The sequence below is a fragment of the Hypanus sabinus genome, chromosome 6 (genome assembly GCF_030144855.1).
Source record: "Hypanus sabinus isolate sHypSab1 chromosome 6, sHypSab1.hap1, whole genome shotgun sequence".
Classification (NCBI taxonomy): domain Eukaryota; kingdom Metazoa; phylum Chordata; class Chondrichthyes; order Myliobatiformes; family Dasyatidae; genus Hypanus; species Hypanus sabinus.
Genome location: NC_082711.1, coordinates 128728781 through 128753630, shown reverse-complemented (window position 1 = coordinate 128753630; position 24850 = coordinate 128728781). Strand labels below are relative to the sequence as shown.

At 46.4% G+C, this 24850-nt stretch overlaps 1 protein-coding gene across 5 annotated transcripts in view; it reads left to right on the top strand.

Annotated features, from left to right (window-relative positions):
- The window catches only part of LOC132395827 (phosphorylase b kinase gamma catalytic chain, skeletal muscle/heart isoform-like), a 90216-nt gene that overhangs the window by 11690 nt on the left and 53676 nt on the right, over positions 1–24850 (top strand). For all 5 annotated transcript variants that reach the window (XM_059972922.1, XM_059972921.1, XM_059972924.1 and 2 more), the window contains one exon: positions 17153–17207. In XM_059972922.1, coding sequence (XP_059828905.1) covers positions 17153–17207 — 55 coding nt within the window. The remainder of the gene's footprint in view (positions 1–17152; positions 17208–24850) is intronic.

The window sequence follows — 24850 nt, the reverse complement described above, 5'->3', positions numbered from 1 at the left end:
TCATTCTATAACAGAACTAGGAGAGCCAGAAGGATTCATGGAAAGTACTTAGTAAGTAGAATTTAAAGAGAGGTCAAAGGCATTCTATACATACTGTTAATGGTGATCAACCCAATGTAATGAAGCAAGTACCAGAGTTGATTCTTTTCCACCTTTATTAGTACCAAACTACGAGACAGAACCCTCCTTCTGCACTCACAGAGAATCAGACACGGAAGCCTCTCTCTCGCAGCACAGATACAGAGTTTGTTATACTATCTTTGTCACAAAAGTCTAGCTACAGTAATAGTCCGAGACAAAGGCAACTTAATCACCTAAAACAGAGGTAAACATGCTTGACAAAGAATACTTAATCACATCAGGCAGAGGTAAACATTTTGAGAACAGAATTTAATTAATTCTCACATCCTGCAAGTCCTTGTCTGGACACTCAGGCTATGTCCACACTACACCGGAAAAATCCGTTACCGAAGCTTTTTCTCTTCGTTTTTACCCTCCGTCTACACTGAAACGGCATTCTTGTCCCCCAAAACTGGAGATATTCAGAAACGCTTTCCAGGCTGTGTAATTTTGAAAACGCCACTTGGCCGGACCAGTGTGGGCAGGGTAACCAGAGATATCTAAAAATGCTGTCATGACGTGCCGGAACAGATTGTGGCGGCAGCATGGAATTTCATTGTTTTCTTGAACGCAACCTAACAATTTCAGAACAGACGGCAACGAGACTGAAGCCAGAAGAGTTAGAAATATACTCACCAAATACTTTGACCCAAAACTTACTGAATAAATAAGTATACTCACTTTGCCCTATTCTCTGTCCTTGCTCGTATGAAGGTGGCTTACCTATTTATGCAAGTATTTCTCTGACAAGACAGACAGACGTATGTTATTGATCCCGAGGGAAATTGGGTTTCGTTACAGCCGCAACAACCAAGAATAGTGAAGAAATATAGCAATATAAAACCCATAAATAATTAAATAATAAATTAATCATGCCAAGTAGAAATAAGTCCAGGACCAGCCTATTGGCTCAGGGTGTCTAACACTCTGAGGGAGGAGTTGTAAAGTTTGATGGCCACAGGTAGGAATGACTTCCTATGACGCTCAGTGTTACATCTCGGTGGAATGAGTCTCTGGCTGAATGTACTCCTGTGCCTAACCAGTACATTATGGAGTGGATGGGAGACATTGTCCAAGATGGCAGCAACTTGGACAGCATCCTCTTTTCAGATACCACCGTCAGAGAGTCCAGTTCCACCCCCACAACATCACTGGCCTTACGAATGAGTTTGTTGATTCTGTTGGTGTCTGCTACCCTCAGCCTGCTGCCCCAGCACACAACAGCAAACATGATAGCACTGGCCACCACAGACTCGTAGAACATCCTCAGCATCGTCCGGCAGATGTTAAAGGACCTCAGTCTCCTCAGGAAATAGAGACGACTCTGACCCTTCTTGTAGACAGCCTCAGTGTTCTTTGACCAGTCCAGTTTATTGTCCATTCATATCCCCAGGTATTTGTAATCCTCCACCATGTCCACACTGACCCCTTGGATGGAAACAGAGGTCACCGGTGCCTTAGCCCTCCTCAGATCCACCACCAGCTCCTTAGTCTTTTTCACATTAAGCTGCAGATGATTCTGCTCACACCATGTGACAAAGTTTCCCACCCTGTACTCAGCCCCAAAGTAGCCCTGTACTCAGCCTCATCTCCCTCACTGATGCATCCAACTATGGCAGTGTCATCAGAAAACTTCTGAAGATGGCAAGACTCTGTGCAGTAGTTAAAGTCCGAGGTGTAGATGGTGAAGAGAAAGGGAGACAGGACAGTCCCCTGTGGAGCCCCAGTGCTGCTGACCACTCTGTCTGACTCACAGTGTTGCAAACACACGAACTGTTGTCTACCAGTCAGGTAATCAATAATCCATGACACCAGGGAAGCATCCACCTGCATCACTGTCAGCTTCTCACCCAGCAGAGCAGGGCGGATGGTGTTGAACGCAATGGAGAAGTCAAAAAACATGACCCTCACAGTGCTCACCGGCTTGTCCAGGTGGGCGTAGACACAGTTCAGCAGGTAGACGATGGCATCCTCAACTCCTAGTCGAGGCTGACAGGTGAACTGGAGGGGGTCTAAGTGTGGCCTAACCATAGGACAAGTCTCTCCAGGGTCTTCATGATGTGGGAGGTCAATGCCACCGGTCTGTAGTCATTGGAGCCACTGGGGCGTGGCGTCTTCAGTACAGGGACAAGGCAGGACCGTCTTCCACATCACAGGAACCCTCTGGAGACTCAGGCTCAGGTTGAAGACATGATGAAATACTCCACATAGCTGGGGGCACAGGCTATGAGCACCCTGGGGCTGACACCATCTGGGCCTGCAGCCTTGCTTGGGTGGAGACGTTTCAGCTGTCTTCTCACCTGTTCAGCTGTGGTTTCAGGTGTGGGAGGGGTGTAGTCACGAGAGCAGGGTGGAGGGCTGTGAGGAGGGATAAGAGAAGAGAGTGGAGTATATGTTGATTGGGGGCCGACAACAGATGAATCATGTGGGGGATGTGTAACAGCCTAATGTAACATTGTATGGAAATACAAGATAACACAGATGTAAACAACAGCACACACAAAATGCTGGTGGAACACAGCAGGCCAGGTAGCATCTATAGGGAGAAGTGCTGTCGACGTTTCAGGCCGAGACCCTTTGTCAGGACTAACTGAAAGGAAAGTTAGTAAGAGATTTGAAAGTAGCAGGGGAGGGGAAGATGCAAAATGATAGGAGAAAACTGGAGGGGGTGGGGTGGAGCTGAGAGCCTCCTGGCGAAGGGTCTCAGCCCGAAACGTCGACAGCGCTTCTCCCTATAGATGCTGCCTGGCCAGCTGTGTTCCACCAACATTTTGTGTGTGTTGTTAGAATTTCCAGCATCTGCAGATTTCCTCGTGTTAACACTGATGTAGACATGTTTTATACATTTAACAAGGAAGGGGCTTTATTAATGCAACAGAGTTAGTCAGTTTTTCAATGTTCGTCATCAGCCGGGTCATACTGTCCGTGAACTCCCTGTCGGTTGCCTCCATACGCTCCAGTATTTGTGTTTTTTTACTTTTAAGTCTGCCTGCGTGAGAGCCAATAGCTGTCCGTCTTTTAAGTTTTTCTAGTCTGTAACTGAACAAACGCGTACTTTCACGGCAAGATTACTATCACTGGCTTATATACAGCCGGTATATAAGGTGTTGTACCGGCTGGGTAGCCTCCGTCCTGATGGCATGAACATTGATTTCTCTAACTTCTGTTAATGCCCCTCCTCCCCTTTTTACCCCATCCCTGATATATTTAGTTTTTTTTCTCTCTGCCTGTTCTCCATCTCCCTCTGGCGCTTCCCTCCCCCTTTCTTTCTCCCTAGGCCTCCCGTCCCATGATCCTTTCCCTTCTCCAGCTCTGCATCCATTTTTCCTATCATCTTTCCGGTTCTCAGTTTCACCCCACCCCCTCCGGGCTTCTCCTATCGTTTTGCATTTTCCCCTCCCCTGCTACTTTCAAATCTTTTACTATCTTTCCTTTCAGTTAGTCCTGACGAAGGGTCTCGGCCCGAAACATCGACAGTGCTTGTTATAGATGCTGCCTGGCCTGCTGTTTTCAAAATTATCTGGTCTAGAGTGGACGTAGCCTCAGCAATTACATGTTAGTAGGACAGATTGATCCTTTAACATTTCAGTACAAAAGAACAATCAGATCAAGGGATATTCCAGCTGCTCAAATAGAGCAGAATTTAATAATTTAGATAAGAGATGCTACTGAAATTAGGAAAGGAATGTAAGGAATGCTGTGCCTTCTCTCCAGCTTTTGTGGAAACCAAAAAGGTGTGAAAAGTCAGGAGACATCCTGGGTCTGTGTGAGCTCTTAGTCCTTCCTTATCTCAGGCTACATCCACACTAGACTGGATAATTTTGAAAACGCCGGTTTCACATAAAAATGATAGGCGCCCACACTATGTGATTTTAAAAATATCTGTGTCCACAATGAAACGGAGATTTCGGCGAATCTCCTCCTCCTGCGCATGCGCAGGACACATCTACCGAAAACAAACGACTTGTTTGGTGTTGAATCTCGCTGTGAAAGACGGTGCATGTTTGTTCAGTTACAGAATAGAAAAACTTAAAAGACGGACAGCTGTTGGCTCTCACACAGGAGGACCTAAAAGTAAAAAAAAACACAAATACTGGAGCGTATGGAGGCAACCGACAGGGAGTTCACGGACAGTACGACCCGGCTGATGACGAACATTGAAAAACTGACTAACTCTGTTACATTAATAAAGCACTGTGGCGGCTCATTTCCTAGCGTATGCGAACCGACTCACAATTAGATAGCCTACGGGGGTTTGCGAGCACAGAGCTTTGGAGCCTCTTCGCCATGGGGGGCCGGTTGACAGAGGCTTAAAAGTGAGGCTGAAGTTTTCGAATAAAGTTTTTCCTTCGACTGCAGTTACCGACTCCGTGTCGTAATTTTAGCGCTGTTTGTAGCACACCGCTACAATTGGTGACCCCGACGGTCCAAACGATTTTTGGACCAGAAATGACCGACGCCGCCTCTGTTCATGCGGTTTCGTTGACACTGCCGGGTTTCTGGACACAGCGCCCGGACCTATGGTTCCAGCAAGCCGAAGCCCAATTCCACGTTCGCCGGATCACCTCAGAAGACACCCGCTACTACTACGTGGTGGGCTCCCTCGACCAGGACACAGCTGCCCAGGTCGCGGAGTTCGTACAGTCGCCCCCGGCAGACGGCAAGTACACGGAATTCAAAGCCCTGCTCCTCAGGATTTTCGGACTCTCACGGCGCGAGCGGGCTGCCCGTTTACTGCACCTGGATGGCTTGGGCGACAGACCTCCATCGGCTTTAATGAATGAGATGTTGTCTCTGGCCGACGGGCACACCGGCCTCATGTTTGAGCAGGCATTCCTGGAGCAGCTGCCCGAGGACATACGCCTGCTGCTGTCCGACGCGGATTTCAGTGACCCCCGGAAGGTGGCAGCCCGGGCGGACTTGCTGTGGAATGCCAAAAAGGTGAGCGGGGCGTCCATCGCACAGATCTCCCAGCCACGCTCCCGGCAGCAAACCAGTCCAGGCCCGGCCGCAGAGCCCACTAACCCCCGGCCCAATGACCACTGGTGCTTCTACCACCAGCGGTGGGGCGCAGAAGCCCGCCGTTGCCGCCCGCCCTGCAAGTTCCCGGGAAACGCCAGGGCCAGCCGCCGCTGATGGCTACGGCGGCTGGCCATCGGGATAGCCTCCTGTATGTGTGGGATAGCAGGTCGGGACGCCGCTTTTTGGTCGATACTGGGGCTGAGGTCAGCGTTTTACCTCCGACAAGTTACGACACTCGCAGCAGGGCACCGGGTCCCCCCCTGAGGGCCGTGAATGGCAGCACAGTAAGGACCTATGGCACCCGTCAGGTGCAGCTACAGTTCGGCCCCAGCCAGTTCACGTGGGACTTCACACTGGCCGCCGTAGCCCAACCGCTTCTGGGTGCGGATTTTTTGCGAGCTCACAGCCTGCTGGTTGACCTGCCCAGGAAGAGACTGGTACACGCCGAGACCTTTCAGACGTTCTCCCTGGGCGCGGCCCAGTTGCCAGCCCCTCACCTCGGCTCCATCATGCTGTCCGACAACGACTTCACCAGGGTCCTGGCGGAGTTCCCATCGGTTCTGGCACCGCAGTTCACAGCAGCCATGCCCAGGCACGGCGTACAGCACCACATCCCGACACAGGGACCACCCCTCCATGCCCGTGCTCGGCGGCTTCCCCCGGACAAGCTCCGACTGGCGAAGGAGGAGTTCCAGAGAATGGAGGAATTGGGGATCATCCGGCGGTCCGACAGCCCCTGGGCTTCCCCCCTGCACATGGTGCCCAAAGCGACGGGGGGCTGGAGACCGTGCGGCGACTACCGCAGGCTGAACGAGGCTACCACACCGGACCGCTACCCTGTGCCGCACATTCAGGACTTTGCGGCAAACCTGCACGGCGCCCGGATCTTCTCCAAGGTCGACCTTGTCCGAGGGTACCATCAAATCCCGATGCATCCTGACGACGTCCCCAAGACGGCTCTCATCACCCCGTTTGGCCTCTTCGAGTTCCTCCGCATGCCGTTCGGCCTGAAGAATGCCGCACAGACGTTCCAGCGGTTAATGGACGCGGTGGGACGGGACCTGGACTTCGCGTTCATCTATTTGGATGACATCCTCATAGCCAGCGGCAGTCGTCAGGAGCATCTGTCCCACCTCCGTCAACTCTGCGCCCGACTGAGTGAGTATGGTCTTACAATCAACCCTGCCAAATGCCAGTTCGGACTTGATACCATTGACTTCCTGGGCCACAGGATTACTAAAGACGGGGCAACCCCTCTGCCCGCTAAGGTAGATGCGGTCCGCCACTTCCCCCGACCCACCACGGTCAAAGGCCTTCAGGAATTCGTAGGTATGGTCAATTTCTACCGCCGCTTCCTCCCTTCAGCTGCCCGGATCATGCGCCCCCTGTTCGCCCTGATGTCGGGTCCGAGCAAGGACATTACCTGGGACGAGGAGTCCGCCGCCGCTTTCGTTCAAACGAAGGAAGCTTTGGCTGACGCCGCAATGCTAGTACATCCCAGAATGGACACCCCTACCGCCCTCACAGTGGACGCATCAAACACGGCAGTCGGTGGGGTGCTGGAGCAGCTCATCGCAGGTCGCTGGCAACCCCTGGCGTTTTTCAGCAAACACCTGCGGCCACCCGAGCTCAAGTACAGTGCTTTTGACCGGGAACTGTTGGCGCTCTACCTGGCAATCCGGCATTTCAGGTACTTCCTAGAAGGTCGGCCCTTCACCGCGTTCACGGACCACAAACCGCTTACCTTTGCGTTTACGAAAGCATCCGACCCCTGGTCATCCCGCCAGCAACGCCACCTGTCCTACATCTCTGAATACACAACGGATGTCCGGCACGTCTCGGGTAAGGACAATGTCGTGGCGGATGCGCTCTCTCGCCCTACCGTTCATGCCCTTTCCCAAGGGGTAGACTTTGAGGCACTGGCAGAGGCACAGCAGGTAGATGAGGAGATTCCGAGTTACAGGACTGCAGTCTCTGGTTTGCAGCTCCAGGACCTCCCCGTGGGCCCAGGTGAGAGGACCCTACTCTGTGACGTCGCCACCAACCAGCCCCGTCCGGTCGTCCCCGCAGCCTGGCGGCGACGTGTTTTCGACTCCATTCATAACTTGGCGCATCCCTCCATCCGGACAACTGTCCGGATGGTTTCCAGCAGGTTCGTTTGGCACGGACTCCGCAAACAGGTCAGTGAATGGGCCAGGACGTGCATGCACTGCCAGACGGCCAAGGTTCAGCGGCACACCAAAGCCCCACCGCAGCAGTTCCATCCCACCCACCGGCGTTTCGACCACATTCATGTGGATATCGTGGGCCCCCTGCCAGTGTCGCGCGGAGCGCGTTACCTCCTGACTATCGTGGACCGGTTCACAAGATGGCCAGAGGCGGTCCCGCTCACTGACACCACCTCCGAATCTTGCGCCCGAGCCCTGATCGCCACCTGGATATCCCGCTTTGGTGTACCAGCCCACATTACCTCCGACAGAGGCGCCCAGTTCACCTCCAGCCTGTGGTCAGCTATGGCCAGCCTTTTGGGGACTCAGCTGCACCACACCACTGCCTACCACCCACAGTCGAACGGGCTAGTTGAGCGTTTCCACCGTCACCTGAAGTCGGCCCTCATGGCCCGCCTGCGAGGAGCCAACTGGGCGGACGAGCTTCCCTGGGTCCTTCTCGGCATCCGCACAGCGCCCAAGGACGACCTGCACGCCTCGTCGGCCGTGTTGGTATACGGCGCGCCCCTGGCCGTCCCCGGGGAGTTCCTACCAGCCCCGAGGGGGCAAGAGGAAGAACCCGCTGCAGTCCTGGGCAGACTTCGCGAGAAGCTCGGTAACCTGGCCCCCATACCCACTTCACAGCATGGGCGGCACCCGACCTGCGTACCCAAAGACCTACGGAACTGTAAGTTTGTGTTTGTACGAAGGGGCGGGCATCGGCCACCGCTGCAGCGGCCATACGAGGGGCCGTTTACGGTGCTCCGGAACAACGGGTCCACGTTCGTGCTGGACGTTGGGGGGAAGGAGGAGGTTTTCACGGTGGACCGCCTCAAGCCGGCCCATGTGGACCTGGCGCAACCGGCCGAGTTTCCGGCGCCTCGGCGCAGAGGCCGACCTCCCAAGCAGGTTCTGGCCCAGGCTGTGGACATTGGGGGGTGTATCGCCGGTTCTGGGGGGGGGTTATGTGGCGGCTCATTTCCTAGCGTATGCGAACCGACTCACAATTAGATAGCCTACGGGGGTTTGCGAGCACAGAGCTTTGGAGCCTCTTCGCCATGGGGGGCCGGTTGACAGAGGCTTAAAAGTGAGGCTGAAGTTTTCGAATAAAGTTTTTCCTTCGACTGCAGTTACCGACTCCGTGTCGTAATTTTAGCGCTGTTTGTAGCACACCGCTACAGCACCTTGTTAAATGTATAAAACATGTCTGCATCAGTGTTATCTTGTATTTCCATACAATGTTACATTAGGCTGTTACACATCTATCGTCAGAGAAGTACTTGCGTAAGTAGGTAAACCACCTTCATACAAGCAAGGACAGTAAACAGGGCAAAGTGAGTATACTTATTTATTCAGTAAGTTATGGGTCAAAGATTTTGTTGAGTACATCTCTAACTCTTCTGGCTTCAGTCTCATTGCCGTCTGTTTTGAAATCGTTAGTTTGCATTCAAGAAAACAATGAAATGGCGCACTGCCGTCACCATCTGTTACGGCATGTAATGACAAAGTTTTTAGATTTCTCTGGTTACCCCGTCCACACTACTCCGGCCAATCCGGCGTTTTCAAAATTACACACTCTGGAAAGCGTTTCTGAAAAGCTCCGGTTTCAGTGGACGAAAATGTCGTTTCAGTGTGGACGGAGGGTAAAAGTGAAGAGAAAAAGCTTCGGTTACAGCTTTATCTGATGTAGTGCGGACGTGGCCTCACTCAAAAGAAGCAGCTCCTCAGGCCAGAATACACAGGCACAGTTGGTATTCAACCTTAACCCATTATTTACAGGAATCTGAGAATCCCCCAATTCCCTTAAAATTTTATCAATACCATTGCACCATTGAAAACATTCTATCTGGACACATCATGGCTTGATATGAGTCATGATTCACTGAAGCCATCACTGAATTGTGGCTGAAGGATGGTTGTACTGGGAGCTGAATGTCCAAGGTTACATGTTGTATTGGAGGGATAGGAAGGTAGACGGAGGGTGTGTTGTGGCTCTACTGGTAAAGAATGGCATCAAATCGGTAGAAAGATGTGACATAGGATTGGATGATGTTGAATCCTTGTGGGTTGAGTTAAGAAACTGCAAGGGTAAAAGGACGTTGATGGCAGTTATATACAGGCCTCCCAACAGTGGCTGGGATGTGGACCACAGGTTACAACAGGAAATAGAAAAGGCGAGTCAAAAGGGCAATGTTATGGTAGTAATGGGAGATTTTAACATGCAGGTTGATTGGGAAAATCAGGTTGGTAATGGATCTCAAGAGAGTGAGTGTGTTGAATGCCTAAGGGATGACTTTTTAGTGCAGTTTGTTGTTGAGCCTACTAGGGGATCGGCTATACTGGATTGGGTGTATGTAATGAACCAGAGGCAATTAGGAAGCTTAAGGTAAAAGAACCCTTAAGAACCAGTGATCACAATATGCTTGAGTCTAACGTGAAATTTGATAGGAAGAAGGTGAAGTCTGATGTAACAGTTTTCAGTGGAGTACAAGAAATTAGAGTGGTATGAGAGAGGAGATGGCCAAAGTAAACTGGAAGTTGCTGCTGGCAGGGATGTCAGCAGAACAGCAATGGTATGCGTTTCTGGGAAAAATGAGGAAGGTGCAGGACATGTGTATTCCAAAAAAGAAGAAATATTCAAATGGTAAAATAGTACAACCGTGTCTGACAAGGGGAGTCAAAACTATTGTAAAAGCAAAGGAAAGAGCATACAACAAAGCAAGAAATAGTGGGAGGAAAGAGGATTGGGAGGTTTGTAAAAACCTGCAGAGAACAACTAAAAATAATTATAGGAGAAAAGATAATATCAAAGTGGATAGTAAAAGATTTTTCAAGTATGTTAAAAATAAAAGAGAACTGAGAGTGGATATAGGTCTGCTAGAAAATGAGGCAGGAGAAATAATAATGGGAGGGCTAAATTTGCTGAACTAAATGAGTATTTTGCATCAGTCTTCACTGTGAAAGACACTAGCAGTATGCCCAATGTTGTAGTGTGTGAAGAAAGAGAAGTGAGTGCAGTTACTGGTGCCAAAGGACTGGAAATTTGCAAATGTTACTCCACTCTTTAAGAAAGGAGGAAGGCAGCAGAAAGGAAATTATAGACCAGTTAGCCTGACCTCAGTGACTGGGAATATGTTAGAGTCAATTGTTAAGGATGAGGTAATGGAGTACTTGGTGACACACAGGACAAAATAGTATAAGGTCAGCATGGTTTCCTTAAGGAAAAATCCTGCCTGACAAACCTGTTGGAATTCTTTGAAGAGATTACAAGTAGGATGGATAAAGGGGATGCGGTGGATATTGTATATTTAGACTTTCAGAAGACCTTTGACAAGGTGCCACACATGAGGCTATTTACCAAGTTAAGAGCCTATGGAATTACAGGGAAGTTACTAACATGGTTAGAGCATTGGCTGATTGGTAGGAGGCAGCGAGTAGGAATAAAAGGATCATTTTCTGGTTGGCTGTCTGTGACTAGTGGTGTTCCACAGGGTTTGGTGGTTGGTATTGGGACTGCTTCTTTTTATGCTGTATATAAATGATTTAAATGATGACTAGATGACTTTGTTGCCAAGTTTGCAGATGATACGAAGATTGGTGGAGAGGCAGGTAGTGCTGAAGAAACAGATAGGATGCAGAAGGACTTAGATAGATTAGGAGAATGGGCAAGAAAGTGGCAAATGAAGTACAATGTTGGAAAATGCATGGTCATGAATTTTTGTAGTATAAATAGATCTTCAGACTATTTTCTAAACGGGGAGAAAATCCAGGAATCTGAGATGCAGAGGGACTTGGGAGACCTTGTGCAGAACATGCTGAAGGTTAATTTTCAGGTTGAGTCAGTGGTGAAGAAGGCAAATGGCATGTTAGCATTCATTTCAAGAGATCTAGAATATAAGAGCAAAGATTTGATGCTGAGGCTTTATAAGGCACTGGTGAGGCCTCACCTTGAGTATTGTGAACAGTTTTGGTTCCCTCAGCTTAGAAAAGATGTGCTGGCATTGGAGAGGGTCCAGAGGAGGTTCACAAGGATGATTCCAGGAATGTAAGGGTTATCATACAAGGAACATTTGATTGCTCTGAGTTACTTGCTGGAATTCAGAAGGATAAGGGGGAATCTCATTGAAATGTTTTGAATGTTGAAAGGCCCAGACAGAGTAGATGTGGAAAGGATGTTTCTCATGGTGGGAGAGTCTACAACAAGAGGGCACAGCCTCAAGATTAAAGGGCATCAAGATAGGTTCTTGATTGGACATGGCATTAAAGGTTACAGGGAGGAGGCCAGGAACTGGGGTTAAGGAGGAGATAGAAAAAAGGATCAGCCATGATTGAATGGCAGAGCAGACTCGATGGGCCAGATGGCCTAATTCTGCTTCTATGTATTATAGTCTTATGATATGGCAACTGCTCTGCACATAATTACAAGAAATGTTAAAGAATTGTAGACAGAAGTCAGTACTTCATGGAAACAAGCTCCCCCTTCATGGGGCTTGTTACTGCCTCAGTAAAGCAGTCAATGTAATCAAAGGTCTCATCCTTGCTGAAAGTTCTCTAAAACATACACACACACACACACACACACACACACTCACTCACACTCACACTCACACTCACACTCACACTCACACTCACACTCTCACACACACTCACACTCACACTCACACTCACACACGCACACGCGCGCGCACACACACATACACACACACCCCTTCCCCCCCCCCCCCCTTCATGTATACCTTCATATTTCATATATGGATCTTTCATAGGAACTGCCTTGGACCATCTACTTAATTTTTCCAGGTAATCGCCTGATGTAGGATATACTGACAGAGAGAAAGAGAAGCACCTATTAATAAAACTAAAGCTAGGTTAGCTCTGATTTGATATTTTTGTCATGCAGTTTCTTGTTCCTGATTTCCTGTTTAATTTTGCCTCTGGTGTTCAATAGTACTGAATTCTCTGTAACTGTCATAAGCTTTTTTAATTTATCACTTTTATTTTGTTCTTTGGCTTCCAGGAAATCTGACATGACACTCCCTTCTCACTATTGGGAATCTATTTGCTCTGAATTTTCCCCTTTCTCCTTTTGCAATGGCTCTGCTGCTCTGACACATAGGAAGCGGGTTTCAGTCCCATGTAATAGCTCTGCAAGGAGATGTAGACTGCACCTAATTTTGCTATGGAATGTCATGCTGTAGATGATTATAGTTCAGATGGACATCAAAGAGAAAATTAATGGATTTAACAGGCCAGAATTACAGAGAAAGATAGGACTTTATTTAAAACCAAAAGACATAGGAAAAGAATTAGGTTATTTAGCCCATTGAGTACATTCTGCCATTCCATCATGGCTGATTTACTTCCTGTCTCAATCACGTTCTTGTACCTTCTTTCCGTAATCTTTGACATCCTGAGTAAACAAGAACCTATTAAAATCTACTTTAAGTATACCCAATGAATTGGCCTCCAAATGAATTCAACAGATTTACTACCCACTGGCTAAAGAAATTCCTCCTCATCTCTGTTATAAACAGATATCCCTCTATTCTGAGGTTGTGCCCTCTGTTCCTAGATTCTCCCATTATAGGAAACATTCTTTTCACTTCCACTCTATCTAGACCTTTTATAATTCAATAGGTATTCTTCTAAATTCCAGCAAGTACAGGCCAAATCACATGCTCCTCATACATTAACCATTTAATTTGTGGAATCATTCTCGTGAACCTCCTCTGGACTCTGTTCAATGCTAACACATCTTTTCTTAGGTAAGGGACCCAAAACTGCACACAATACTCCCAAGTGCAGCCTGACCAATGTCTCAGCATTACATTCTTGCTTTTATATTCTAGTCCTCTTGAAATAAATGCCAACATTGCATTTGCCATCCTCGCCACTGACTCAACCTGCTAGGTTAAGCTTTAGGCACTCTCATGTTCCTTTGCAACTCAGATTTTTGAAATTTCTCACTGTTTAGAAAATAGTCTGCCCTACTGCATGGCCATAGACTTCCCAACACTATATTCCATTTATCACTGTTTTGTCCATTCTCCCAATCTGTCTCAGTCCTTCTGCAGATTCCCTGCTTCTTCAACACTACCTACCCCTCCAACTATTTTCGTAACTCGGTTTTCTTCTGCCTCCCTCCCTTTTTAAAGAGTGGAATGATGTTTGCAATTTTCCAGTCCTCTGGAATCATTCCATTATCCAGTGATTCTTGAAAGATTATCACAAATGCTTCACAATCTCTTCAGCTACCTCCTTCAGAACTTGGGGTGTAGCTTCATGTGCGGCACTTTATCAAAGGCTTTCTGAAAATCCAAGTAAGCAAAATCCACTGACTCTCCTTTGTCTTTTCTACCTGTTATTTTCTCGAAGAATTCCAGCAGATTTGTCAGGCAAGATTTTCTTTTAAGGAAACCATGCTGACTTTGGCCTGTAATGTGTCCCCAAGTGCCCTGAAATCCCATTCAGTGATTCTTGGAAGATCACTACTACTGCCTCTACAATCTCTTTCAGAACCCTGGGGTATAATCGATCTGGTACAGGTTATTTATTCAGACATCTCAGCTTCCCAAGCACGGTCTCCTTTGTATTGGCAACTATGTTCACTTCTCACTTCTGATTCTCTTGAATTCCTGGCATACCGCTGGTGTCTTCTGTAGTGAAGTCTGACACAAAGTACTTATTAAATTTGTCTGCCATTTATTTGTACCCCATTACTACCTCTCCAGCATCATTTTCCAGAGATCTGATATCTACTCTTGGCTCTCTCTTTACATCTGAAAAACTTCTGGTATCCTCCTTGATACTATTGGCTAGCTTACCGTCATATTTCATCTCTCCTCTCCTTGTGACTTTTTTTGGTTATCTTCTGTTGGTTTTTAAAAGCTTCCAAATCCTCTACCTTCCCACTAACTGTTGCTATATCCTGTGCTCTCTCTTTTGCTTTTGTGCTGTTTTTAACTTTCCCTGTCAGCCAAGGTTGCATCATTCTCCCTTTTAGAGTTCTTCATCTTTGGGATGTATCTAGCCTTCCAAATTAATCACAGAAACTCCAGCCATTGCTGTTCTGCCACCATCCTTTCTGGTGTCTCCTTCCAATCAACTTTGGCCAGCTCCTCTTTCATGCCCCTGAAATTCCCACAGGAGCAGAAATAGGCCATTTGACCTATCAGGTCTGCTCTGCCATTTCATCATTTCCCTCTCAGCTCCAATCTCCTGCCTCCTCCCCATAACCTTTCACGCTCTGACTAATCAAGAAGCTGTCAACCTTCGCCTTAAATACACCCAATGACCTGGCCTCCACAGTCCCCTGTGGCAATGCATTCCACAGATTTATCTCTCATTCTGCTTTTCCGTTTTCTACCTAATTCTCTAAGTTCTCTCTTCAGGACCTTTTCCCACCTATGCTGTTGCCACCTATATTTACCATGACTTCTGGCTGCACACCCTCCCTCTTTAGAATGTGTTGACCTGATCTGAGACATCTCTTATACTGGTACCTGGGAGGCTACATATTATCTGAGTGTCTTTTACACGTCCACCGAATCTCCTGTCTGCTCCTCTAACTATGGAATCACCTATCACTACTGCACTCCTTTTCTTCTTCCCCTTCTCTTTCAAGCCACAGTGCCAGAGACCCGGTCACTATAGCATCCCCCCCCCCCCCCCCCCCGTATGCTGTTCCTCTAACAGTATTCAAGCAGCCACAGGGGTACTCTGCACTGATTGCCTATTCCCTTTCCCTCTCCTAACAGTCACCCCTGTACCTGCCTCCTGTAACTTAGGGGTGACTACATCCTGTAGCACCTATCTGTTAGCTGCTTATTCTCCCGTATGAGCTGAAGGTCGTCCAGCTGCAAGTCCAGTTCTCGAACACGGTTTTTGAGGAGCTGCAGGTCAATGCACTTTGTGGAGATGTAGTTATCAGGGAGACTGAGTTCCCACATCTCACTCAAGGAACATGCCACTAACCTGGACCCATTCTCACCACACTAACAGACAAAGAAAGAGATTTTAAAAACCTACTAGAAACTTACTTAGAGTTTCCACCTGCTCTTGCCAAAGCTTGTTCTCGCAGAAGCCTGTTGAGTCAAAGCCTAATCACTCTAACACTGTCCACCCCAACAGTGGCCGCTCTGCTTATACATCACTTCTTTTTATTGCCCCTTGCTGAGTGCCTAAGAGGTGATTATGATAGCAGCCCAATGACCAGTGTCAAAATGCTCCAAGCTCTTTATAAGCTGTGTGCTGCCTCAGCCAAACAGGTGACTGCTTCTGATAATTACAGCCTGGCGAAGTCCCATTCCTTGCAATGTGGGAGACTGAATGGTGATGTATACAAGTGTATAAAATCATGAGTTAAATTTGAGTTTATTCTCATCTGCACAAGTACATGTACGGGCAGGTGCAATGAATAACTTACTTGAAGCAACGTCACAGGCACATAGCATCAGGTAAGAAATATTCACAAGAAAAACATAAACTAAACACAATTATACAGGGAAGAATACAACTAGAGCAAAAAATCTGTTTCAATGTAAAGCGATCAAGGAAACCATGCTAACAGTAGTGATTAGGATTTTGCCAATTGGTTCAAGAAGGGAATTAGCTGTGCTTAAGCCTGTGTATAGAAGCAAGAGACTTCTATACCTCCTGCCCATGGTAGCTGCAAGAAGAGAGCATGGCCCAAATTGTTGTTGTTGTTCGTCCTTCGGAATCGAAGACAACCTCGACTTCTGTCAGGTGGAGGGTTTGTGACTGTGGGTCCAGAGGTGACTGGTGAGGCCAATATGGGCCCTGAAAGCTCGCCTACATGTGGGACAAGAGGGTAAGTGCTGCAGTGGAAGTGGAGGTAGCTCGAGCCTCGCGCGCGGCGCGTTTCCTCTGAGGCTCTGCGGTGCGTCTGATTTCTGCTGCATACACTCCTTTAGTGGTCCTGCTCCACCAAGTTGGGCAGTCCAGAGCAAGCGATTCCCAGCTACTGGGATTGATGTTGAGGTCTTTGAGGGACACTTTGAAACGTTTCTTCTGCCCTCCAACTGAGCTCTTGCCCTGGCTCAGCTCTCCATACAGCAGCTGTTTTGGTAGTCGACTGTCAGACATCCTGACGACATGGCCAGCCCATCTGGCTTGGGCTTTCCGTAGGAGGGTGTAGACACTGTGGGTGCTGGCCTGCTCCAGGACCTCCGTGTCTGGGACTTTGTCCTGCCATCGTACATGGAGAAGTCTGCGGAGGCAGCTCAAGTGGAAGTGGTTGAGCTGTTTAGCGTGTCTGTTGTAGAAAGTTCAGGTCTCGCTGGCATAGAAGAGGGTGGTGAGAACCACTGCTCGGTAGACCTTCAGCTTGGTGGTAAGGTCATGACTCCAAATAGTGCATCTTTAATGGATGTTGTCTTCTTGATAGGGTGAATGCGTCTTTTTCACTTGAGAATGAGAGGGGTAGGTTTAAGGTGAGAGGGGAAAGAGGCCTGTGGGACATTGTCTTCAAGCAGGGGATGGTGTGTATACAGAGAAAGTGGTTGAGGCAGGTACAATAACAACATTTAAGCATGTGTATACAGGCCAAATGCAGGTAAGTGGGAGTAGTTTAGTTGGTGTGGGCGAGTTGGGCCAATGAACCTGTTTCTATGTTGCATTTGTCTATGACATTTAATAACAAAAGCTGCAAACTCCATTGAACAGAAGTTGTGAGGAAATTCCCCAACAAACAGCAGTGTGGAATGTCAGGGTGCCAGCTTCTGCAGTGATTTGGTTTTTAATAAGTTCCCTTTTTAGTTATACAGTTGTTTTCTTTATTACAGTTTCGCTCAATGACTGCTATGAATCTTCAAGCTTCTACTTCTTGGTGTTTGACCTGTAAGTATGGGAGCCATTAAAAGTGACAGATGTTTCAGAAGACAGTAGCAAAGTTCAACAAGAGGGAAATTAAGTGGTAGACTTCACGGGTGATTAAAAATTCAGAGGTTAAAATGAGACAGGAAAAAGCTGCTGATAATGTAGTAGATGCTAACAGAAGCTGAATATTGCTGAAACTTCAAATTGGAGCAAAAGAGGATTGGGAAATACAGATTATAGATATACAACCAATATAAAAGGGGATCCAAAAGCAATTAACATACTGTATGCTGTAAAAGAATAGTCAAAAGTGAGGATGGGGTCAGACAGGAAATTGCCCATTGGAAAGAGAAGGCACAGGTGTGATGCTAAATGAGTTGTTAGCTAAATCGAAAAGGTGGTGACAATATATCCAGGGTTAATGCAGAACAAATAATGGAAAGGGTGGATAGTTTGTCCATGACCTTTCAGTTCTGTTCAGGCTGGGGAGAGGTGGCTGTAAATGCTGGAAGAGAGGGGAAAACAGCACAAGTACAGGCTAGTCAGTATAAGATTCAGTGGCAGGAAGACTTTAGGTTCTCGAATCTGCCAAGATCAAAATCTAGGTTCAATAATGACTGCAAGCACTGAGAGTCCTGATAAAGTAATGGAGAAGGGTGACATTAGCAACACAGGCTGCAGTTCTTAAAGGTTTTTAAGTTTCAGTGTAGAGTGGTGATAAGATACAGTGATACTAGTTTGGGAATGTTATTCTGTTGATCTATTCTGCTAGAACATCTAACCCACCTCCCACCCCCTAACTCACCATCTTCCTCCGAGACGAATGAGAGGAATCCACAGTCCTCTGCAATCCCTTGGTGACCCTCTGAACTGCTGGAATACAGTCATCTCTGATGTCCCTTCTGACCTCTTGGACCATGGTGATCCCTGCCTCAGGCATGCGGTTCTCAACAGTGGGCTAGAGGTTATGTGTTGATCGTGGCAGTATTAACAATTGTCTCGAGTAAAGCTAGTTTATAAACTTCTGACATCTTACACCTGACAGAATTTTCTTTATACATAAAGGAAGTGAAAGGAGAGTGAAATATCTTGGATGGAGCACAGTAGGAAGCTGCTGACACTTTTGGAGAACTAGCTCAGCACAGATCACCTGTCGTCATTGCATACAGGACGAAAGGAACCAGTAATATCGAAGAAGGTGTAAGAAACCATGTCATGGACCTTTTAGCATTAGCTGTATTTAGTTGTAACAGTAGAATTAATTGCAGCAATAAGTAATAGCTTAATGTATTATATTAATGTTCCACTATATATTAAGTGTCTGCAGAAAGAAAAATACAATAGTTCTGACTAAGTATTAAGATGTATAGTTCTGTTTCAGCAGATTGGTTTCATACAGTCAAAATGTTTACAGATACACACTGGAGTAAGTGGAATATTTTAGCCAAGCTTCAACCTTAAACTTTATAAACACTGATTAGGTGAGTGATTTTAAAATTAGCTACAGTTCCTAGGAGGAGTTCTTATAATTGTGGACAGGTTGATATCTGTGCATGCAACATTCAATATAATGTAAAAATTTCACCCAAGATCAGGCTCTGTATGTATAAATTAAGCTGGATATCCATAAGGTATGCAGTCAGCAGGACAAAGAGATCTCAGCAGATTCGTATAAAAATGATGGAGTTGTGGGGAAGAATACTAGTCAGTGAGGGTTCAGTGCAGTGAAGGGTATCCCTGGCAGTACACTCTCTGCGGGCTTTATTTTGGGTCATGTATCACAACTGCATCATGGGATTGTGGTTGATGTGGAGGCTGATGGCATTGCCACTGAGGACTTGCAGTGGTGACATTTTTAGTTTAAAATAAATGACAAATGCAAGCAGCATTTGTGGGGAGAGAACATTTTTGGTTTGTGCCCTTCCTGTGCACCAGCCTTAATCAAATATCAAACTGAAATAACGGGAATATTATTAACTTCTGTATTTGAGACTTTCTGCACTTTCCCCCATGGTCCAAGCTGAGCCAGAGCTGCCCTTCTCCTCCAGCTTCATTTGCTCATAGCCTCCTGCCGTTGAGCAATGGAGAAACCAGATCTCGGTCTCACTGGTACAAAAGCTTCCTGGTTCCCAGTGGTCAGAGGCCAGTCAAAGGCTATGTCCAGTGGCTTGCAGCTCCACTGGTCTAGCCACCTGACAGCATTGGCAGTTCCAGCTGGCCACTGTGGATCAGCCAGTGAGACACTGGTGACCACGACAGGTTCATGGTTCATAGTTCTTATTCCATGTTAAATGCTGTGAATCGTGAGGAAGATGGCAAATGACTTGAGAGGACGTGGGATTTAAATTCAGCACTGATGGAGAGAGGTGTGAGGCAATGCTTCCAAATGGCAGGAGAAGGGACCAGGTAGGACAAGGCAGATTAACAATTTGGCATGGACTAGTTGGGTCCAAGGGCCTGTTTCTGTGCTGCCGTACACATGACTCTATAACCTGATACAGTTTTCCAGAAAAACTGTGGAGAGCCAAAGCTGAGGAGCAGAAAGACAAACCATTGAAGCTGGTGGAACATGTTGGGCGGGTTCTGTGCAGCAGAAGCATGCTCAGTACAACCTTCTAAAGGCAAAGGACAGAATGCCTTCTCACTAGGACTAGTACCCTAGCGAGAAGGTTTGCGATGGCTGCACGGGGGTGGGGGGTGGCATTTAAACTCGAGTTGCAGAAGGTGAGAACCAGGGCACTAGAACAGATAGTGAAAAAGTTGTGGAGGCAAACATTAGTAAGACCTCAGACAAATCCAGGAATCAAAAGGTTGCGATTAGTGTCCTGAGCTGCGTATATTTCAATGCAAGAAGTATCGTAGGAAAAGCTGATGAAGCTCAGGGAACAGATCAACACATGGTATTATGATGTTGTAGCCATTAGTGAGACTTGATTGCAGGAGGGGCAAGACTGGCTGCTCAATATTCTGGGACTCCATTGTTTTAGACACAACAGAGTGGCAGAGATTAAAGGAGGAGGGGTGGTGTTACCCTTGCAGTGTGAAAATGTCACAGCAGTGCTCTGTCAGGATAGACTGGAGAATTAATCTGGTGAGACATTATGAGTGGAACTGAGGAATAAGAAAGGTATGACCACATTAATGGGGCTATATTACAGACTACCTAACAGTCCGTGGGAATTAGAGGAACAAATCGGTACAGAGGTCGCAGACTGTTGCAAGAAACATAATGTTGTTATGGTAGGTGATTTCAACTTTCCACATATTGACTGGGACTCCCACTAGATGGGATAGTTTGTCAAATGTGTTCAGGAAAGTTTCCTTGATCAGTACGTAGAAGTAATACTTGAGGGAGTGTGCGATACTTGATCTGCTGTTAGGGAAATGAGACAGGGCAGGTGACAGAAGCTTATGTAGGGGAATACTTTGCATCTGGTGATCACAATGCTGTCCGATTCAAAGTAAATATGGTAAAAGAAAGGTCTGGTCCATGAGCTGAGGTTCTAAATTTTGAGAGCACAAAGCTTGTTTGTGTCTGTCAGAATAAAAGATAAAGATAACAGGTTTAGGGAACCTTGATTTTCAAGAAATTTTGAGGCCCTGGTTAAGAGAAAAAGGAGGTGCATAGCAAGTGTTGGTAGGTAGGAACAAATGACGTCCTTTGCAGTATAAAAAATTCCAGAGAACACCCAAGAAAGAAATCTGGAGAGCTAAGAGAAGGCATGAGGTTGCCCTCGCAGACAAGGTGAAGGAGAACCCTAAGACATCCTACAGATATGTTGAGAGCAAAAGGATTGCAAGGGGCACAATTGGTTTGGTCTTCTGGAAGATCAGAATGGCAATCTATGCATGAAGCCATAAAAGATGGGGGTATCTCAAAAAGGATTTTTTTGCATCTTTCGAAAGAGACAGGCAGTCTGTAGAAGTAAGGCAAAGCAGCATCAACTTCTTGGATCCTATACAGTTTGCAGAGGAGGAGGTCTTTGCTGTCTTGGGTCAAATCAGGGTGGATAAATCCCCAGGGCCTGACAAGGTGTTCCCTCAGACCCTGCGGGAGGCAAGTGCAGAAATTGTCTGGGCCTAGCAAGTACTTAAATCATCCTTTGTGACTGGTGAGATGTTGGAAGTTTGGAGGGTAGCCCAATGATGTTCCATTGTTTAAGAAAGACTCTAAAGATAAACCAGGAAATTATAGGCTGGTGAGCCTGATATCAGTAGCAGGAAAGTTATTGGAAGGTTTCTAAGGGCCCGGATTTATCAGTACTTGGATAGATGTGGGCTGATTAGAGATAATCAGCCTGGCTTTGTGCTTGGTAGTTCATATCTAACCAATCTTACAGAGTTTTTTGAGGAAGTTACTGGGCAAGTTGATGAAGGCAAGGCAGTGGATGTTGTCTTTGTGGACTTCAGCAAGGCATTTGAAAAGGTCCCTCATGTGAGGATGGTCAAGAAGATTCAGTCACTTGGCACTCAAGATGAGGTAGTAAGTTAGCTTTGGCTTTGTGGGAGAAGCCAAAGAGTGGTAGTAGATGTTGTCTCTCTGACTGGAGGCCTGTGACTGGTGGAGTGTGGCAGGGATTGGTGCTGGGTCCATTGTTGTTTATCATCTACATCAATGATCTGGATGATAATGTGGTAAACCGGAGCAGCCAATTTGCAGATAAAATTAGATTGTAGTGGACTGCGAGGAAGAGTATCAGAGCTTGCAGGGAGATCCAGACCAGCTGGAAAAATGGGCTGAAAAATGGCAGATGGGGTTTAATGCAGACAAGTGCGAGGTGTTACACTTTAGTAGGATCAGCAGAGTGAATGGTAGGGAGCTTGCAAAGGGATCTGGGAATATTGGTCCAAAATTCATTAAAAGTGATATTACAGGTAGATAGATTCATAAAGAAAGCTTTTGGCACACTGGTCTTCATAATTCAAAGCACTGAGTACAGGAGATGGGATGTCATGTTGAAGTTGTATAAGATATTGGTGAGGCCTAATTTGGAGTATTGTGTGCAGTTTTGGTTGTCTACCTGGAGGAAAGATGTGCATAAGTTTGAAAGGGTGAAAAGTGAAAAGTTTAAGGGGAAGATGAGGAAGAACTTCACCCAGAGGGTTGTGAGAGTGTGGAATGAGCTGCCGGTGCAAGTGGTGCATGCAAGTTTGATTTCAGTGTTTAAGAGAAGTTTGAATAGGTACATGGATGGCAGGGGTATGGAGGGCTGTGGTTCCAGTGCAAGTCATTGGGAGTAAGCAGTTTTAATGGTTTGGCTTAGACTAGATGGGCCTGTTTCTGTGCTGTACTATGACTCTAAGACTCAAATTATAAAATGAGGAAGTTGACCAAAACTTCTCCAAGCATGTGAAATATTGTGATCAACTACTGTTCCTGCTCTTCTAGAAAGGGGTCCTGAGAGGGTACTAAAGAACTCCATGTGAATGGGAAGAAGAGGCATTATAAATCTAGAGAAAGCAAGAGAAGTGGAGAGATTTAATTGAACTGGTCAAGAATATGACTGAGTAAAAATATTTTTTGATGAGTGGCAAAGAAATCAGACAGACTAAGAAGATTTTACTACTCATTCCTGTGTGTTTTCACAATCTGCTTTGAAACTGAGATGATATGAATGTATCCTATACCCAACAACTTGGTATTGGTATTGGTTTATTCCTATCACATGTACCAAGATGCAGTGAAAAGTTTGTCTTGCACACTGTTCATATAGATCAGATCATTCCACAGAGAACTGTAAACCGATAACAAAGCAGAAGAAAATTTAGAAGCTACAGAGAACGTGCAGTGCAGGTAAACAGACAAGATCATGACGAGGTGTATTGTGCAAACTTCTCCTTTAGAGAGCCTGCTTTTATTGTACAAGAGGTCCATTCAAGAGTCTGATAACAGCATCTTAGAAGCTGTCCTTGACCCTGGTGGTACATGTCTTCAGGCTTGTACCTTTTGTCTGATGAGGAAGGGAGAAGACAATGTCCTGGTGGGTGAGGCAATGAGTATAGAAAGAATCCATAGAGGGGAGGCTAGTTTCTGTGACGTGCTGAGCTGTGTTTACAGCTCTGTTTCTTATGGTCACATACAGAACAGTTGCTGTACCAAGCCATCGTGCATCGAGGTAGAGCGCTTTCTGTGGTGAGTTGATAAAAATGGGTAGGGGTCGATGGGAATGTGTCAGATTTCTTTAGCCTTCTGAGCAAGTAAAGGTGTTGGTGAGTTTTCTTGGTCATGACATGAAAGTGGTTGGACGAGCGCTCACTGTTGGTGATGTTCACAACCTCAAATCTGTAGCTCTCAATCCTCTCCACTTCACATTGTTGATGTAGACAGGTGCATGGGCATCACCCCCCTTTCTGAAGTCAATGACCAGCTCTGTTGTTTAATTGACATTAAAGGAAAGATTGTTGTCCTGTCACCATGTCACTAAGTTCTCTGTCCCCATCCTGGTCTTTGACTCATTATTTTAGGCACAGCTCACAATAGGAGTATCATCTGCAAGCTTGTAGATGGTTTTGGAGCAGAATCTGGGCACACAGTCATGAGTAGGGGGTTGAGGATGCAACCTTGTGGACCACCAGTAATCGTGACGGAGGTGTTTCTCCCTATCCTTACTAATAGTCATCTGTTGGACAGTAAGTTGAGGATCTAATTGCAAAGAGAAGCATTGACTCACAGTGTCCAGAGTTTTGTGATGAGTTTGCTTGGAATAGTATTGAGGGTGGAAGTATGGTCAATAAACAATAGTCTGATGTATGTTTCTTTATGGTCAAGATGAGTGTAGGGCCAAGGACGTGGTGTTCGTTGCAGACCTAATGCAGTGGGTTGAGGTTGTCTGGAAGGTTGGAGTTAATGCATGTCGTGACCAGCCTCTCCAAGAATTTCATAATGGCTAAAAACTATGGACCAGGTGCTGCAAGGCTACCCAGATGTTCGTGTTACCTAGATGACATCATTGTTACCGGTGAGGATAACAAGGATCAAAAGTGGGTATTTGGAAAGAATAAGGACAGAAATGGACCACTCTCCTACAGTGAAGATTGTGTCTATACCATCCAGAAATGACACATTGATCATTTGAGGAGAGCAGGGTTAATTGTTAGAGAGAAAGGTGTCCAGAGCTGTCAGAACCACTTCCTGCAGTCCCGGAGTCAAATCCTACAAACTTCATGGAGGAGGCAGGTTTCACAGCCACAAGTCTCACCTGACAAACAGTGATCCCCCCCCCACCTTGTCAGGAAAATATTATATAAGATGACCAGAGAGCAATGTGTTACATATTTGAGTTGAGATTCTATATTGAGTTGGAGTTTATAGCATGGAAGAATATTGTGTGTTTAATATTTCAGTAGGATTTAAGTAATATTGTAAATCTATTGTTTGATTAAGGATTCTTCATTTGTTATATATAAGAATGTGAATGGCATACGTCATTATGCCATCACATCATTGTGAGTGCCTCACTAAAAAAAGGAAAGGACAAGTATCCTGGACCTAGTGTTTTTTTCAATTTGTTTCTGGAGTTGCAAAGGACAATAGAGAAAAGGATAAAAACTGCAAGTGTTTTGAGTGAGAGGGGAAAACTGACTGGTGCTTTGATAACTGCACAAAGGTGTGATGAAGTGATAGCCACCTGAGTTCCTTAGTACATTCTGATCACTACACCTGT